Raw genomic sequence first — 19,113 nt, forward strand, 5'->3', positions numbered from 1 at the left:
GCTAAGACGGTGGAGGCTCTCCCGCAGGGCCCTGTCCTGCTGGCTGAATCCCCCTCCCGGTTTCCGTTTCCCACAGCCATGCTGCTCCTCAGCGGGGCCCTGGTCAGCGGGCCGTACGCACTGATCACGACCGCCGTCTCCGCCGACCTGGTGAGTGCAGGCAGCTCAGCGCAGAGCCGGGGCCACATGCTGCCCGGGGTGGCCACCCCTTCCATCATGACGCAGTGGTCTCTGTTAGTAAGATGGTCTGTTTCTATAAGCACTCTTTTGCAGATGACCAGTAAGGATGCCAGGAGTCTTCTGAAGCAAATAAGGGGACATGGCAGTCCCATCCCATAAACGAGTGGGCCGAGATGGTCTGAGGTCCGAGGTCCGAAGCCAGTATCTAGCTCGCTCCTCTGAGCTGCCCTGGCAGCCCCGGAGGCTGGTGGCCATGTGCCCCAGAGCCCCCCCTCGGGGCCTCAGCAGAGTCCAGCCCACCCCTGGTGCCCCCTCTGTGCCCAACCCCCTGCTGGTCTTGGGGACTTCAGGGACAAGCCCGGTGGGGTCCTGGCCCTGGGAGGACATACTCCAGGTAGGAGGCCAACATGGTAAAGAAATGGTTCATGTACAGGGTGGTGAATGCCACGGCAGGGCCACCCAGGGCCTTGGAATCCACGGGGGCTCCTGACCAGTTCTCCCTGGAGGGGAGGCTTCTTACAGATGACATTTGACTCTTGCCCTTAGGGACCCTGATAGAGCAGGGCTGTCTCATCCACCTGATAGGAAAGACAGTCATTTCGTGCAGTGGCCACGTGCAGACATCTGAAGGGCGCACTGCACTGAAATACAAAATCCCCTGTTAGAAGGTAGTTTCCATAAATAAACGGGAGAGGAGAGGCAAGTGTCCTGCACAGAAGGGTTTATGCAGGTCCTCTGCCCTGGGGGAGGGAGAACACCCCCCCTTTCCTAAGGGGCAGGCTGTGCACGGGGATGTCCTCCCACAGAGGGCAGCGTGGGGAGGGGGAAATAGAGTAACTTCTCAGGGGAGAAACCTGACAGCCCCACCTCCGCCAGGGGTCACCATCAGCACCAGCAGGGATGCGGCATGTTGATGCACGGATGTCGGGTAAGAGGTGATGAGCACGGCCCTTCACCTCCGTGGTCCCCCTCCCAGAACCCATACCCCATCCAATCACAAGAAACAAGGAAAGTCCCAGAAATAAAGTCTGAGAAGCCGTCACAGCCAAGAGGAGCCCCAGGAGACACAGTGACTAAATCTTATTCAGTGTCCTGGGTGGGATCCTGGGACAGAGAGAGATTAAATTAGACACTAGGTAAAAACCCAGGGGGTCTGAATACAGTGTAGACTTTCGTGAGTACTGCGTCGGTAGCGGGTCATTCATCGTGATAAACACAGCCTAAAGGAGTAAGATGTTAACACAGGGGCAAGTGGGGGCAGGGTCTGCCACACTCTGCTCTCTCTTTGCAAATTTTCCGTGACTCTAAGACTATTCTAAAATTAAAAGCTTATTTAAAATCATGAGCAGTTCCCCAGAAGTGGTTTACAGACTTGTGGGCGGGGCGGCCGGGCTTCCCAGCCATCTGGTCCTGCATCCCCTCCCCCAGCCAGCTCCCGAGCGCCCTCGAACTTTCCTGCCAGCTCCAGTGGCCCCCTCTTCACTTTGGCATCTCTCAGCTCCTTTCTGCACCAGACCCAGAACCCACCAACCGCCAGCTCACTCCACTGTTTAGAAACCACAGCAAGCCCATGCCCCCGCAGTCCCCACGCCTGCTCCCGTGTCCCCTTCTCTTAGGGCCACGGGCAGTGCGTCTGCCTGGCCCTCGGCCCTCTTAGAGCCAGCAGCCTGCCCTCTGCACTGTCTTCGGCATCCCAGGCTCTTTTCTTCCGGGCAGAACCAGAAGTCCTGCCCTGACAGGTCAGCCGAGAGCAGAAGAGGAGAGAGGAGTGGGCGGGGGTGCTTTTCTCTTCCACGTCCCCACGAGGGCTCTGGCCCACCCTCACGTTGACAGACTGCTCCTAAAACTGCCTTTACAAAGCGTGTCCAAGCTCCTGTCCGTGTGAGCACAGAACATTCTGGAAGGGTGTACACCAGACCAGCAGCGTGTTTGCCCTCATGGAGTTAGAGGGCGGAGGAGGGACTTTCACAGATTCCGGAAAACGTGGATTCTGGGGGATTAACTCTTCGTGTGTGTGCTTTATTTTATACTATAGATGTATGTATACACACACAAGCACTTGTATTTTACAAGCTTTGGTTTATTTGTATAGTTTTAGGTTTCCAGGCACTATTTTTCCTGCTTTATTTTTTCCTTTTATTGTCCTCAGTTTGTGATTTTTTTCCCCAAAACTTATATGTGTGGCTTTTTGAAAACCGGAGGTCCTGTTGGTTTTTCATTTAGGACTTGTGCCCCCTACATTGGTTTCTTGGGTCCTGCCCTCTTACCCATCCCCAGGCATTTGCCATTAATTAGATACTGCAGAGCCGTCTCACCCACGGCACAGAAAGCCCCAGGCAGACACATGGACGTGGGCATTAGCAGTGGCACAGCTTAGGGACCAGATGAACACCATTCATCTTTTCATTTTCCACACTGGCCAGTACGGTGCCTCGGTGATTGTGCCGAGGGAAGATTTGTTTATTGAAGAGAATTTGAAGAACTTTTTCAAACTAGAATATATTTGGACAGGTATTTCTGATGAGTTCTTACTATTAAAAGCACTTGAAACTTTGCACCTTTTTCCAAGGTGAGTTTGGGATGGAATAGAACTTAAATTTTCTGATGGAAATGCCCCACATTTTGCTTTGCAAAGTGATTTGGGTGAATTGTCATATAGGAGGTGTAGGTTTATTTCTGCCTCTGCTGTTGCTGGGACATGTTTCACATTTGTGTTTCCCTCTCTTCTAGGGGACTCATAAAAGTCTGAAGGGAAACTCCCACGCCCTGGCCACCGTGACCGCCATCATTGACGGAACTGGGTCTGTAGGTACGTGGATGCTTTTAGCCCGTCATTGTGGCCCTAGGGGAGACACATCGTCACATCCTAGTTAACAGACGCCCAGGATTCCAGTTGCCTTGGTGATATTAGGATCAGCTGGCCTTCTTAAAATGTGAGCAGATCAAAAGCACGTGCAAACCCAGAGCAAACAGGCGACTGGCCCTGCCTGTCCTCTTTGGTCGGATGGTTCCAGAGGATACCTGCGCATGTGGCTGGCAAAACAAGGTTTCCTCGGTCTGAAAGGAGGTGGGCCCAGGTTTTCTTCCAAGCCGGTGGTGGGCAGACTATGGCCCACGGGCCGCTGGGCCACTGACTGTTTATCACCATCGTTTCAAGGGAGATAGAATCTTATTTCAATGTAAATGACAGGTGAACCGGTGGGTCCCACGGCACACAAGACTCCGAGTGTTACCAGCCCCGTTAAGGATCTTGGGGAGAATGCAGTAGCATATTCTGGGGGGAAAGAGGAGCAAAATAAACAACTCACCGCTCTGAGCTGGGCGGATGGGAGCTGGTAAACAGCAAGCCTGTCCGGATCCGTGAGTCAGAAGGCTGACAGCAACGTCCTTGGCCTTTGTTGAGCCTCTTGGGAGGAGCACACAGACCGGGACCCCTCCTGCCAAGACCCCAGAGCTGCCTGCCCCGGGCTCCTGCGTCGGCCAGGGCCCCTTTCTGGAGACGCGGGAACTGAAGCTGGGAGGTGGGCTGGAGTGGCCCCCATGGCTGCTGCGGAGGATCTCGGTTGCATCCTGATGTGTCACCTACCGCCCCAGGCCCCTGAAGTGGGGGGACAATGAGAGAGAGGGCAGGCCAGGTGGGGAGGGGCCCTGGGGGGTCTGGAACACCCCTGTAGCAGTAAACCAGGCGCTTGCCGGACCAAAGCGGCTCTGTAAGCACAGTTCCACCCAATACTGGCCTCTCCGTGGGCCCTCCTCGGTCCACCCTGTCTGGGGCGTGCGGACCCTCCCTGCCCAGGCTCAGGGCCTCTCCCCGCTGGCCCGCCCTCCTCTGGAGGCCCGTCCACCTGTCTACTCTGTACGGTCCTCTCTCCCTGCACCTGAATGGAAGCCCCAGGAGGACAGGAGTTTGTTTCGTTCTCGGTTGTACTCTGAGCCCCGAGATGGTGCCTGGGACGAAGCAGGCACTCAGTAAGTGGGTGAGGAAGGAATTGCCCAGTGGCTCTAAGACGGGAGATCTCAGGCGGGCCGGGCGGTCTCCCATCCAGGCTGTCGGGTTCGAAGATGAGGGGCCGGGTAGCAGAGGCCCCGGGGCCCCCTCAGCCCGCACGGCTCACTGGGACGGGGCCTCCCCAGTCCCTGCTTGTGCCACACCGTGATAGCGGCCGCCACTCTGGTGTTCTTGGTGAGACCATCCCCTCGGGGGCACCTCTTGGGAACCGGGGTACAGGTCTGGGGTTAGGGAGGTAGGGCAGGGGGCTGTGCCGTGTGACGGGTGTCCGCGGCCTGCCAGCACGCCCCCCCGGGCTCACATGGCCCCTGAGAAGTTTCCCACGGCCTGGAAGGTGCGCCGTCGGGGGACTCCTGGGCTGAGCACAGGTCTGAGGGGCTGTGTGACCCGGCAGCCTCCTCTCCGCCTTCTGTCCACAGAGGCCTCTGTCTGAGTCAATCCAGCGCCCACTGTGACACCCTTTTCTGAAAGCAAATTGGGAGCTTGGCCGGCAGCCCTGATTGCATTTTAAAGCAGAAGATGGGGGGTTAAAAAGAAGGAAATTATGAAGTAGCCTAAAGAACACATTTTTCTTGATATCCTTCTCAAAACAAGAGGGAAGCAGAAGTCCTTGGCCCAGGGTAGAGACTCTGCGTCTCTAATCGGGGGCAGGCTCTGAGCTGCAGGACGAACCAAAGCCCAGCTCTGAACACCTGTCACCCCTCACAGAAGGAGGGCAGAGGCTAACTCAGACCATCCCTGACCTCTGCACTAAAAGCTGATCATCCAGAGTCATCACACCCACCTGATGGCTGCAGGTCCTGCACCCGGGGTCTGGCCGAGACTCGGACTCCATGGGCTCTGGCAGCCCCAGGACAGAGGAGGTGGTCGCCATGGAAACGGCATGCAGGCACATCCACCACTGTGTCTCCCCCACTGTTTCTCTGCTTAAGTGCTGCCCAAGTAGATGGAAGCAAAGCAAGGCTCAAGTGGAAATTCACACTGTTCCAGCAGAAATTCTGTTTACAAGGGCGTTTACCCTGATGTATTTATTAAATGTTGTAAATGTTGGTTCTGACGGAGACAGATCTTGACTAATTGTGAACAAGCTGTTGCCTTCTCGCAATTCACCAGAGCCAGACTGTTGCAGGGACACCAGTTCATGTGTTTGGTGCGTTCACAGGGTTGAGAACTGCATCCCAGTGGGCTGCAAGGCTGGCTGTTTCTATATGTTTATGCAGAGCGATTAAATAGAGCCCTGATTTTCTTCAAGTTAATTTTTATTTTCTCAAAGTAACACACAGTGTTGCTTTAGAAACCAGATAGTAGTCTTAGAAACTTACTATAATGCAAAATGACAGTCGCCTGCCCACGCCCCCTCCGCCCCCTCTTTCTAGAAGCCATCACTTTCGACCATTCTTTCCGGTCTTCCCCACATACGCATTTACACGTTTCTTGATCCATCACCTTTTGACCTTCTCTCCGGTCCTCCTGGTGAGGAAGCTGGGGACCCTGCTCCCCACAGCCCCTCCTCTCATCCTCCCCAACCATCCTGACTGCTTAACATCACTCACTCTTGAGCCCAGAAATAAACTTTAACTATATACCTCCTTAATATGCACATTTTTGTTTTTCCCCAAAGTAACAAATGTCCCGTTTTCCCTTTTGTTTACATTTCTGTCTCGGCTGTTCCTTCCTCTCCAGCATGGCCGGCAGCCTGCGAGGGGCCCTGCAGCCACGTGACCCCTGTGCTCTGCCTAGGACACGGCTCTCATCCCAGAGCTGCTTGTACTGCCCTCCTGCAAGCCCCTTTCATGTCTTGCCCACGGTGGACCCCTGTTTCCTTGATCCCGTGTTTACTTCTCCTCTTTGGTGGAAAACGTCTCCTAGTAGCTTCCAAGGAATAGTTCGCAGGAGGCAGATTTGAGAGCTCGGGAGTCTGTGGGGTCTGGATTCAGTTCTCTCCCTTGATGGATAGTCTGTCTGGGTATAGAATTCTAGCTGAGAGTCCTTTTTCTCCAGAATTCTGGTGTCTTCTAGCTCCCGTTGTCACCACAGAGAAGCCCGTTGTCACCCTCAGCCCAGGCCTCCAGCTCTGACCTCTGGTCTTTCCTCTTGGAGGCCCCCGGGCTCCCTTTACCACTGCAGCCTCTTTTCATCCCCCATGCCCTGAGCACCTGGGGCCCACCCAGTCTGGAAACACATGCCCTGCCTCCCTGGGGAAGTGTGCTGTGTTTTCTCTTTGACAAGTCCCCTCTACTGTTTTTGTCTTCCTAGAAAACCTATTAGTTGGATGTTTAACTTTCTGGATTCATCCTTCAATTTTCTTTTGTCCTTGCCTGACGATGTCTTCGTTGTTCTCCTCTACTTTCTCAGAGATGTTCTTGGCTTTCCTCTCCAGCTTCCGTCCTGCACTTTTTATCTCAGGCATCGCGATGCTGTATTCATTAGTGTCGTCCTGCCCTTTCAGTGCACCCTGTTCTTACTTCTTGGATGCAGTGTTGTGAGATTGAATCCTGTGAAATTGCTGACGTTGGATGGTTTTCAGACACAAAAGTGGGAGTTTCGCATGATTCAACTTCTTTTTCTGTTAGTTCTCGGAGGGTATGACATTTTCCTGGGAATGTTCTTCTCCACAGTTTCTTTATTTCCTCCAGATTCCCCCTCCTCCCAGCTTGTTTGCTTTCACGTTGAGGCTTTCCTCTGACACGGGTGAACCTTGGCCATCCCATCATATATTCATATTTAAGACGGAGCCACTAAGAACTCGTCAGAAGCCCTTTCTGCATGGGGGGGGCATGTCAACTGCTGGTCTTTGGGGTCCGACTGGGGTCTGGAGGAGGAGACCCCACCCCCCCCCCCAGTACCCACAGGGGTGTGACCTCACTGCCAGCATTCTTGCCACTGGGAGGCAAGGTTAAGCTTCTGCTCTCCTGGGGGGTGGGTGTGGGGAGTGATCACTGAGTAGTGACGCTGAGGAGGAGAATCCTGGGATCAGAGGGGCTGGAGGGTCGTATCTAACAGTTCATTATAGAAGAGTCTCAGCCAGATCCCGTCTTCTCCTACTGCCCCCCCTCCCCTGCCTCGTGCACTTGGGCAGTCTGGCTCTGAGCTGGGAGTCCCCGGCCCCTTCTCGTGAGCAAGGAAAACCGTGCCAGTCACGCCCTTTAAATCCCATCCTCAAAAGCAGTGCCTTCTCTCATCCACCCGTCTCCTTGTGGGTTTTAATTTTTTTTAACTCAGTTATGGTTCATCCTGGGGTGTTTGGGAGGGAAGAGATAAGCACGTGTGAACAATCCACCATGTCTACCTGGAGTCCTTCTGTGACTTTAAAAAGACACAATTGCTTCTCCGATTATAAAAGTAGTAAGCACTCTTTGTGGACACTTAAAACAACATTAGCACGTCTAATGTAGGAAAGACCCTCATCATCCTATCTGTCAGAGGTTAAATCTCAGTCAGTAACTTGGTGTGAATTCTCCATGCTTCTTCCTGTTCCAAGCCACTGAACCATCCTACAGGCGTTTCATAACTTATTCCAGTCTCTCTTAGGAAAATAAACAACTGCTGCAACAAACATTCTTAAACAGATATCTTTGGATATTTTGAGGAATATTTGCTTTCTTTTGTTTCATCATTTTTTTAAAAATTTTAAAAATGTCATCATTTTTTAAAAAACATAATTTGAGACTTACAAAAAGGTTTCAAAAATAGTACAAAGAAATCACATTTGCTTTATCATTCCCTCTCCCTCCCTCTCTCTCTCTTTTCTCTCTCTCTGTACATACACACCCACACACAGGCGCATATGTATACACACATGCATGTATACTTATGAATATACACATGCATGTTTTTTCCCAAACCACTTAAGAGTAAATTGCAGACATGCTGCCCCTTTTACCAATAGCTATGTATTCAGCGTGTATTCCCCCAAAACAAGGAATTCCTGGTATAACCACAGTACAATGGTCAGAATCAGGAAGTTAACAGTGATACAGTATTAACATCTACAAACCTTATTCATATTTAACCAAATATTTTTATAGCATAAGAATATCTAAGGTTGTGCATTAGGTTCTGACTACTTTATAATAATTTTTTAATGGGATTGTTGGTTCAAAAGAATGGATATTGTAAAGTGAAGACATATTTTTAGATTTGCTTCCAAAACAAGCTTGTACCAATCCTGCCCTCACCAGTACGAGTACCAGACTTTTTTATCCCTTATCCGTCTGACAGGTGAGAGTGAAATTTTAGCGTTTAATGTGGTTTTTCTTTTTTCTGGCCACGCTCCGTGCCTTGCGGGATCTTAGTTCCCCAACCAAGGATCGAACCCATGCCCCCTGAAGTGGAAGCTTGGCGTCTTAACCACTGGACCGCCAGGGAAGTCCCCTTAACGTGCTTTTTTAAGTTAGGAGTAAGGTGTTGAGCACCTTCCTGTACATTTACTGGGCCTGGGTATTTTGGGTAGTCACGTTCCAGAGTTTTCTGCACACAGCACCACGCGTGTCCCTTTGCCTCGTTCCAGGAGCAGCGCTGGGCCCACTGCTGGCCGGGCTCCTCTCCCCGTCGGGATGGAACAACGTGTTCTACATGCTGATGTTTGCAGACGCCTGTGCCTTAGTGGTGAGTCATCCTGCTTTTCACCCAAGCAGCTTTCACGAGTGTCTCTGTGGCTGTCAGCCAAACACCGGTGGCGCTTTTTCCTGCGGACTCCTGTGGCTCTTGGCGGAGTTTGGGCCGGTGACAGACCCCTAAATGTTCGTGGTCCTAGGCCCTTTCTCTGGTTTAAACGGATGTCTGAAGCAGCAGCAGGTGGTTTCCAGCAGGATGGGGGAGAGAGGCGGAGAGGGGGCTCGTGTGTGCCTCGGGCGGGTTCTTGAGCCCCGCTGCTCTGAAACGTCCACCTGTGAAGTGGGCAGAATAACAGCACCAGGGACGGGGTTACCGTGGGGATTAAAGGGGACGGTGCACCGAGCTGGCCTCCCACCCCGTGCCGCGACTGTTCCCACGCCCCTCCTGCCCCCAGTCGGCCGCACTGGGGAAGCAGCTGCTTCCCGCACCCAAAGGGCTGGAGTTCAGAAGAGGAGCCGGGGCCGCCCACGCAGCACTGAGCACTGCGGTCTCTGCGCCCCGCGCCTGTCCCCCCTGCATGCGAAGGTGGCTTCCCCGGGCTGGAGGAGGCCGGTGCCGACGGCACAGCCCTGCAGCGGCCACCTGCAAGAGTGGCCACCGCGCCCCCCGACTGGTCACCCCGCGCAGGGGCCCAGACCTGAAGCCACCGTCTCCTCTCGCGTCACCCGGAAAACCGAACGTTGATCCCAGTACAAATGAGTTGAGGATCTTGGAAATACCAACTCCATCAATTAAATGAAACTTTTATATTTTCATTCCCGGAAGGCCTAAGACACAGCTCCCCCCATTTCATACAGAATCAAGTACCGACTCTCAACTTATGAACCTGTTAGGTGTTAAAAACAGTTCCTCAATTAAGTCCCCAGATCATTTCCGCCAAGTAGCAGTGAAACGTCCATCGTTACGGCTGTTTAAGACTGAAAACACTTCAATTTCAGAAATACCAGGTAATATATACACTAAACTTCCTTTTAAAGCACAGCTAAACTCGTTAAGGAAGGAAAGGATATCCCCAGGACCCCAGAATGTAAAGATAACTAAACTAAGCACCCAAGCTGATGCTGGAGCGGCCAGGGTGAGTTGTCAGCCTCAGGAATTGAGGGGCTGGGTGGTCATGCCTCCCCTCCCACAGCCCTGGGACTCAGAGGCGAGGTGCTGGACGGGCCCAGGATGCGAAGCTGGAAGTGGAGACCCCTCATCAAGCCCGGACCGTCGGGGGTCCCTGCGTGTAGTGAAAGCAAGTACGTCTGCACACTGGTACAGAAGACACCCAGGATCTGTGCCATCTCAGCCCACTCACCGGACTGGGGGGAAGTCTTCCCTGAGAACTTGTAGCCATGGACCTGCTTACAGTAACCTTCAGTTTTTTAACTTAACATTATGTAAATATTACATAACACCCACAGAAAATTAAGTAAAGCTGGTTCTGGGGCAGTGATATACCTGGTTCTTCGGCAGAAGCAAATCCCAAACCACGTGAGCGGGACAGACCTCACTCCCCCGCTGCATGGGGTCTCTTAACACCCAGCTGCAGCTGAGCTCACACTCCCAAATCAGGAAACGGCAGGAAATGGGCCGCTGTGATGGAGTGACAGGCACAACAAACAGACCCCCAAACGGCAGGTAAAAGGGTTATCGGATAAACTGTAAAAATAAACACTTGTAACATTACTAAGATGATCATACTGAGGGAAGTAAGTCAGAAAGGGAAAGACAAATACCATATGATATCACCTATATGTGGACTCTAAAATATGGCACAAATGAACCTATCTGCAAAACAGAAACAAACTCACAGACATAGAGAACAGACTGTAGTTGCCAAGGGGGAGGGGGAGTGGGGGAGGGAAGGACTGGGAGTTTGGGGTCAGCAGATGCCAACTATTATACAGAGGATGGATAAGCAACAAGGACCTACTGTAGCGCACAGGGAACTATAGCCAATCTCCAGGGATAAACCATAATGGAAAAGAATATAAAAAAAGATTGTCTATATGTGTATAACTGAGTCACTTTGCTGTACAGCAGAGATTGGCACCACCTTGTAAATCAACTAGACTCCAATTAAAAACAGATGAAAAAAAAATTACCAAAGATGGCAAAGGAACTGAATTCATGAGCAAAGAACAAGAACTAAAAAAGACAGAGCTGGTGAGATACAGGTATAAGGAAATCATCCAGAATGCAGCCCAGAAAGAGAAAGATGGAAAATACTAGGGAGCAGATAGAGATTGGAGGCTCAGAAGACGGCCCAGCACTGTCCAGGAGGAGCCCCAGAGGAAGAAACTGGAGGACCTGAGGTCGAAACAGTCGTTGAAGAGAAAAGAGCTGGGTGTGAGGGGCGTGGGAGAGGATCCAGACGGATCTGCAGTCACCGGCAGACGGCGGACCAGCTTGGAAACCGCGACTCCAGTTACTTACAGGAAGCACACCTGAAATGTCAGAAAGGACGAAAGGGAAAGGAAGGGAAAACACATAACAGGGAACCAATAACTGCGAGGCCGAGGGACTGGCTAGATTAGATGAGAGGCTACAGCCAAAATCGCTGCAGGAGAGAGAGCGAGAAGGACGGTCTGCAGACGGCTCGGTGGTTCCACTGAGGACAGTCTTTTCAGCCTTAAAGACCAGACACGCCTCGTCTCTTCTGGGGTCAGTAGGCCAGTTTCACCTCCTTCCGTGTCTGAGGCTGGACCTCCACGAACCCGCAGGTGACCCTGGGGGCCTGCGGACTGTCCGGCTGTGACCACGCCTGGGGGCCTGCTCTCCGAGCCCCGGGCCTTCCCCTCTCCCTCTGACCCCCATCACACGGGGCTGCAGCCACCTGGGCGGGCTCTGGGGCCAAGAGGCCCTGTCCCTGCTGGGCAGTGCACACAGACGGCCGCTTTTGTCACGTCTGAGCAGTTGGTGGGGCGGCCAGCAGGCCCTGAGGCGGCAGGGCCGGGGCTCTTGCAGAAGCCGCCCCGTGAAACAGGGCTGCTCACAGGATGGCCGGGCAGCCTCCGGTGCCGCTGGCTGCGGACACTCGCCTGGTCCTCAGTCACCCCATCTCCCCCGGTGTCACCGTGACCATGGGTCACCTTGTCCTCGCTCTCGGTCTTTCTCCCATTTGGACACTTTATGATTGGACTGGTTTCATTTTAAACAGACATCCTTCTGGCTGGAATCTGTCCTAAGGGCTTTATTCCCAGGAGCACGGCCTCCGCAGGGACACACGGGACTCGGTGCCCAGCAGCCCTGCCCCGGGACCTGGCCCCTGGGCGGCTGTGCGGGGCACTCCCGCCGCTCTGCTTGAGGCTTTTAAGTTCTTTACGTTCTGAGGAAGAGGCCCCTCCGTGGGCAGCCGCCTCCCCAGTGCCCCACGGGAGAGCCGCAGACACAGTGAACTCGAGCGCCAGCTGGGTTGGGCTCCCGGGGGGCGGGGCTGCGCCGGCACCTTCCCGGTGACAGCAGGGCACCACCCCCAGGGTCTCCTGGCAGTAACCGTGGCCTTGTCTTTGCTCTGGGTGCAGTTCCTACTCCGCCTCATACACAAGGAGCTGAGCTGCCCGGGGTCGGCGACGGGAAACCAAGCTCTGTAAGTGCGCCCTGCCCCCTGCGCCCCTCAGCCTCTGAGCGCCAGCCCGGCCTCTCTGCCACCACGCCTGCTTCTCCTAAAAGACCACACCTCCCCCGTGGTCCCTGGCACTGCACGCCTCATGCACGCTCATTTTTCCTTTCCTAATAAATACCTGGTGTGGATACGATCCCGGCAATCTCTCCTCAAAATGGAGTGAAAAAACGTGCGGGGAATTTGCCTCCTTTGCTCTGCTCTTTGAGCTGCAGCTTTCGGACAAACACAGCAGCTCCCAGGCTCAGCCTGGCTCTGCTCCCCCTTCCTGCGTCCTCTCCCCTTTTCTGTCCCCAAGGCCTCAGGGCAGGAAGGGAGAAGCTCCAGGCTCTGCGCTTTGGGCATGAATTGAGCGCTGCAGGCTGGGTACCAGCTGCTGTTTCATCCTCCTCTTGCAGGTTTAAGGAGCACTGACCCCTCGAGTCCCGTGGAGGGAGGCTGGGCCAGTCCTTCACAAACTGTCTTTCAAGGAAGAGTTCAAATAAAGGATCCTGTGTTGAAAAGAGTGATTTACCCTTGCCTTTTGCACATTCACCTGGGAAAGACACACAAGCCACCTTGAGAAATCCTGGTTCTATGTCAGCCGGGCCGTGGAGCTCCGGCAGTGGTGGAGCAGCTCGTGGGCAGTGCCGGCTGCCGCCCGCTGAGCCCCACGAGCTGGCACCTCGGCGCGCCGGGTGGCCCCTCTGCATCCTGAGCGACAGCGGCCGGGACTGGTGTGCGGCGCCCAGGGGAACTTCGGTCTCTCTCAGGTATTTCAGCGCGGGATGTCGGAGCGGGTGGAGCTCAGGTGGCAGGAACATGCCGGGGGCCAGTCAGGATGCTGCAGGCGGTCGGGGTGCGGACAGCAGAGACGCCTCTGCAAGGACAGAGCCGACACCTGCATCAAAACCAAGACAGAGCTCAGACCCATCGTGTCACCCAAAAGATGTCCCCAGCCCTTCCCCCTGCTCTGCACCCAACCAGAAACGGTCCAGGGTGGACTGCGATGAAGCCATCAAAGCCTGTGAACAGTCTGGAGGACAGACGGCCGCCCCGGAACCCCGGGGGTTCCCGTCACCGGAGCCCCAAGGGCCCCGAAGCCACTGGCCCCGGGTGGGGTGGTGGGGAGGACACGGCGAGGCCGGGCCCCCAGCCCAGCCCTCTGTCTCCCCCATGACGCCACGCACAGACCGGGGCCTGTCCTTGGTGACACAGCACTGGAGCGGATTTATTTATTGAAATGGGTAATGTGTTACCGGAGCTTAGGGAACATACGTGGCATCTTGTTATTGATTCAGACAAACTCCGATTGTTCTCTAGCCACTTGTTGCCTTGGGTGTTGCCTCTCGGTTGTTGATCTTTGAAATAAAATGTTTAAAAACAAGAAACTCAGGCAGAATGTTGGTTATTTCTGCTCACGTCTCCATTACGTTCAAAAAAGAAAACTTCCAAATAGAGCCCCGTGCTCTTGGCTTTCTCGGGGTCGGACACAGTCCGTGGTTTTGCAGCTGGAAGCAGAGACCGTTTCCAGCAGAGAGGGTGTCACCTGCTTGCAGACAAGTCTCCAGTCTACACAGAAGGTCGTGCCCAGGCCCCAGCAAACCCAGCGGCTGGATGTTTTGTAAATCATGTGATGCAAGGAACACCCCAAGGTTTGTCCTTGACGATGAAATGTCACACACCGGGAGGAGCGGGGCTGCCCTTGAAAACTGCACAGTTCAGGGCAGGCTTTCAGACGTCCTTCTTAGAACAGACGTCTTCTAAGATGACACACGTCTTTGTCAGACAGGGTGCCGAGTGTTGACACCTGTGCGCTGAAAGGAAGGCTGTCCCCGGGGCCGTGGTCAGGGTGTGGCCATAGATCACGGTCGTCCTGTCGTCCCCGCTCTCCAGGGGAGGGCAGGCAAGGTGCAGGCTCTTTTGAACACGGTGGTCTTCACAGGGAGCTTGCTTTTTTATTAACCAAAGTTACTGACACACTTAGAAAGTTTCCTCCTACTAAAGATAAAATTTCCATCGATGTTAAGTGGATTCCATACAGTTTCGCACACACGGTTCACTCAGCCTCATTCTTCTGTCCCTCTGGCGTCCTGTGTTTCATCCTCTGCCTCTGGCCCACACGTCCTTCTCATTCTCCCTCCCTGCCCTTGGCTGTAAGCATCCTTCTCTCCTGGCCCCCAGGGATCGCGGTGGCCTGAGTTTGTCTTTGCCCTGCAGGCTGTGGCCCCCTTGCTACCATACAGCCTCTGTCCTTCTTTCGTTACTAAATTGCATCAACCAGGGCAGGAAAAGACTCAGAGCTCCCGCCTCAGAGCGCAGTTCTGTCTGGGGCCTGAGCTGGTCAGATGCCCAGGTGAGGTCTTGAGTTGACCCAATTCAGTTCTGCACCTTCCCCGAAGAATAGCTACCCTCTGTTGTTGTTCAGCAACAGAAAGCTTTTTAGGAGGTGATCGTTGTTTTTCCCAACCCAGGGCACTAAGGTATTAGAAGAAAATCTTCCACAACCCACAGAGGAAGAGGGGCAGCCATCCTGAGCCTGCAGAGGGACAGCAAACAACGCCCTTGAAGGGGAGAGTGGACCCCTTTAGAAAAGGAGGCTCACACACGGCTATTTTTTAAAGCACCTTGGCTGAAGCATTCTCTATCCATGAATGGAAGATTTCATCCTGACTTTTAAGGAAAAAAGTATATGATTTCAGTATAAAAATACATCATCGTTTCATCCTGCGCAGTAGCTGGGATACTATCCTTCTGCAAATAGCCAGCCGTGGTGCCTGCCTGCTTGTATTCATATGGAAATGTAACTTTGCCCTTCTTTAATTTATATGTCAGTAAGGTTTTCCTATTCAAATCCATAAAAAATGCCCAGGATGATTGAAATGCAAGCTTGTGACAGGGGCAGTGAAGGAGCCAAGGGCGGGGCTACAGCCCTCCAATCACAAAGGAAAGAGAAACTGGTCCTAGAAACTCGCCATAATAAAGAACCCCCTCAAAGTCAAAAACCAGAACCCCCTCGGATCACCAGCTTGTAAAATCCAATAAAAATAAATTACTAGAAAAAATGAACTGGAAAAAAGAATACAAGTCATAATTTTTTATCATTAGATTCAATACACATACAACCACTCTGCCACATTGCTGTAGAAGTTTGTGACTGCTTACGCCCCTCTCTGCTTACACTTTTTAAAAAATTTTATTGGAGTAGAGTTGATTTACAACGTTGCGTTAGTTTCAGGTGTACAGCAAAGTGATTCAGTTATACATACACATACATTCATGCTTCTTCAGGTTCTTTTCCCATATAGGTTATTACAGAGTATTGAGTAGAGCTCCCTGTGCTCTGCAGTAGGACCTTGTTGGCTATCTATTTTATATATAGTAGTGCGTGTATGTGAATCCCAAACTCCTAATTCATCCCTCCCCCCACCCCCAACCCACGTTTCCCCTTCGGTAACCATCCATTTGTTTTCGAAATCTGCTCATCTTACCGTGAACTGTGACCAGGGACCCACCAGACACACCTGGAATAGGAGGGAAACTTGCAGGGGAGGGAGCTGCGTGGCGGTGTGGCTGGTGGCCCCCCCGGGGGATGGGGGCTCCAGGGTGGATGGCGGGAGGCTGGAGGCTGGCTGTGGGGGTGCAGGGGCTGCTGTGAGTGAGCCCCACTGTGTGCCACCTGGAGTGTCCCCAAGGAGCCTCAGCAGCCTGGCTTCCAGGGCGCCCCAGGTCCCCCAGGCTGGGAAGTGCCGGCAGCTCCTCTGCTGGCTGGCCGGGCTGGCGGGCTTCTGTTTCTCCAACCAGAGCCCAGTGTCAAACGAACACATGGGCCCCGTGTTCAAAAGTCAGAAAAAAGTGCTGTTCAAAGTCCTAGAATATAAAACGTTTCCCCTCTTCCCTGGGAAGGGGCGGTAGGAGACAGGATCACGGGACCACTGAGGATCCAGTCCTACAGCCCCTTAACACTGCCCCGCCGGACTTCACTGCAGACCACAGCTCCGGAGAGAACACCCTGCAGGGCTGAACACGGCAACGGCAGAGCAGTAAACCCCAGCACAGGCCCCTGACTGCGGCGGCCGTGGCCCGTGAAGCCATCACGGCGACGCCGCTGCTCCTCCCAGGCTTAGACAGGACCTGCAGGCCGGACGGGGAGCCCGCTGGTCCTAAGGGGCCCGGGGCCAGAGTCAGCCGGAGGGGGCTCGCGTGATCTCCCTGCCGCCGCGCGGCGCCCGCACGTCATGCAGCCCGTTCGGGTTAGGGTGGCCTGTGGGCGTCCTCCTCTAGGGTATCTGAGATGTCCCCCCCACCCCCAGGAACGGACACGGGTTCTGGGCTCGTCCTGTTACCGACCAGGGTTCTTGGCCTCCTTAACCAATAAAAGTTGATCAGAGGCCAGACAAGCGATTCAGGCGGGGCTTTACTGGGGCCCCTGCGGCAGCAGGCGGCATCGGGAACAAACCACAGGTCCCCTTGCTTGATCGCTTCCTGAGGGGGGCGAGCTGGCTCCTTACATGGGGTGAGGGCAGGGGTGTGTCCAGGGGTCGGGCCGGAGGGGCGGCTTAGGTGCTTTGCCCACCCTTTAGGGGGTGTGGGGTGCAGGGGGCATGCGCAGTGCCCTGCTTTTGCTCCGGGCTCTTCAGAAGTGGCAGTTGGGTTTTGGTCTTTTTGTACCTTGCTGTCATTAATTTGCCCCAGCTGTGCGTGCACGCAGTTATTTTTAGTCCCTTATAGTTTCTTTGTATTCTGTTGCTTGAGAAGACGTTTGTCCAGGTGCCAGCCCTGCTGCAAAGGGTCTCGGGTCCCAGCCTTCCAGGTCCCGGGCCGGCCTGGCTCTCCAGCTGAGCCAGTCGGTTCCTTCCAAGTCACCCTTTCACCAGTCAGCCTGGTGTCACTGTCCCCTGAAGGCTCAGACTTCCTGATATGCTGCTAAGGAAGCGTGGTTAAGTGCCCCCATCCCCGGCCTGTTCCCACCCGGCCACTGCCGAGGGTGCTGACCGACCGGGGCCACTTTACCAAGGCCCATGGGAGCGGGGCTCCGAGGGCAGTGGCACCGCCACGGGGAAGGGTTCCACGCCAGGAGCCGGACTTCCCCACACCCCGAATAAAGCACAGGAGCTGGCACCCTAGACCCGCACAAAGCCTGACCCTGAAACTGGGGAGTCACCACCCCAACTGAGATGCTTCTGTGACAGGGCAGGGGCGTCACCTCCGAACTCACTGCGAGCCAACTGGGGACCCTGTGACATCTTGACGGAGGGTCCTGGCCCCGCTGAGCCATTGCAGGGGGTACCCCGCGGGCAGAGCCGGGCCGTGCCCTGCAGCTCAGAAGGCGGGCAGGCTGCTAGAGGTTTGCCCCTTTTGATGGGCTCGTCCCCCCTTTCCTTTTCAGTCGGATGCCTCGGTACCTGTGTCCTAAACACCATTTCCTCTCCTCTTCCCATTGGTTTTACTTATCGATGATTTCCCAATAGCACCAAATGGCTTACTGTCCGGCCGGGACACATCACACATGCGTGTAAGTGTGCACGGGTCCACCAGTGTTTAAAGTAGATCGATTTAGACTATTTTTACTACTTTGAGTCAAACTAAACTTACAACCAAAAACAGATAACCCTGGCCAAAACATATCTTTGTGTGTCGAAGTCGATGTGACTGAGGTCCCCATGTGGGTTGCATTTGCACCAGAAAAGCCGGGTGCTTTGGGGGCCGCAGGAGAAGCAGGTGGCTTGCTCCAGAGGGCAAGGGCTACAGCATTCTCTCCACAAACGTGTCTGACCCCAAAAGGCTGAGGCCAGTACTTCCTTCCCTCTACCCCCTAAGCGAGAACCAGCCCCGTTTCAGGGGAGCCCCTCACCCCTTCATGTACAACTGATCAATGATTGTAACTTCACAGCCATGTAGCTGGGATCCAGGGCAAAAGGTAGAAGGTTACCCCTACCCTGGAAAGGGCCCCGGGCCTCCCTGCCCTTGAAAGTCAACATTATTCTGACCTTACTAGTTTTCCTGTACTGCAGCGAGTGAGGGTGTGTTTCCTGTCGTGTGTCAGCGGCCCCCGGGCACCTGCGCCAGCCTCTTGAGAGCTTTTGCCCGTTTTCCTGTTGGGTTGCTGGCCTTTTTCTTTCTGTCTGGCAGAGTACCTCCTGGAGCTGGTCCCCATCTCTGATGGTTGGTTTTCCGCTTGGCTGGTGTGTGTCTGTGTGTGTCTGTGTGTGGGTGTGCATGTGTAGTGCCCTACTGGTTCTGTGTGTCTGTTGGAACCCTGACTTGTACAATGTCTTCCTCTATTGTCTTCAGGTTTTAAGGGGACATGTCTTATTTTTATAATCGGAACAAGTAATAAAGTTAATTTTGAAAGTAGGGGTAACACTAGAGAGAAAGTAAAGACCACTGTTGTGGGTTGTGGTCTCCCGGGCCAGTTGTGTTTCAGCACGTTCTCCCAGGGGCTGCAGCAGCAGGGCTGTGGAGCCTAGGACCCTGCCACACCCTCAGGGACATCAGATGTCACCAACTGCACAAGCGCTGCGTTCAGAACCCCCGGCCGGGAAGCCACACCCGTGAAGACACCTCTCGGGTGCCTGGAGTCATGACTTCAAACCCGATCGGTAGACTGGTGTCGTTCTTTCATCCAACACACGTGTCTCCCGGTGCTGGAGAAGACCAGTGACACGCAGGGTGAGTGCAGCCCCTGCCCCGTGGGGTTGATTCTGTGGGACATAGACCA

At 54.1% G+C, this 19,113-nt stretch overlaps 1 protein-coding gene across 1 annotated transcript in view; it reads left to right on the top strand.

Moving 5' to 3' along the window:
• The window catches only part of SLC37A1 (solute carrier family 37 member 1), a 66,900-nt gene extending 53,117 nt beyond the window's left edge, over window positions 1-13,783 (top strand). Inside the window, exons 16-20 of the mRNA XM_059921641.1 lie at window positions 77-150; window positions 2,911-2,989; window positions 8,700-8,797; window positions 12,316-12,380; window positions 12,812-13,783. Of these exons, the coding sequence (XP_059777624.1) occupies window positions 77-150; window positions 2,911-2,989; window positions 8,700-8,797; window positions 12,316-12,380; window positions 12,812-12,827 (332 nt within the window). The 3' untranslated portion in view covers window positions 12,828-13,783. The remainder of the gene's footprint in view (window positions 1-76; window positions 151-2,910; window positions 2,990-8,699; window positions 8,798-12,315; window positions 12,381-12,811) is intronic.
• Window positions 13,784-19,113: the final 5,330 nt, after the last annotated feature.

The sequence above is a fragment of the Balaenoptera ricei genome, chromosome 4 (genome assembly GCF_028023285.1).
Source record: "Balaenoptera ricei isolate mBalRic1 chromosome 4, mBalRic1.hap2, whole genome shotgun sequence".
Classification (NCBI taxonomy): Eukaryota; Metazoa; Chordata; class Mammalia; order Artiodactyla; family Balaenopteridae; genus Balaenoptera; species Balaenoptera ricei.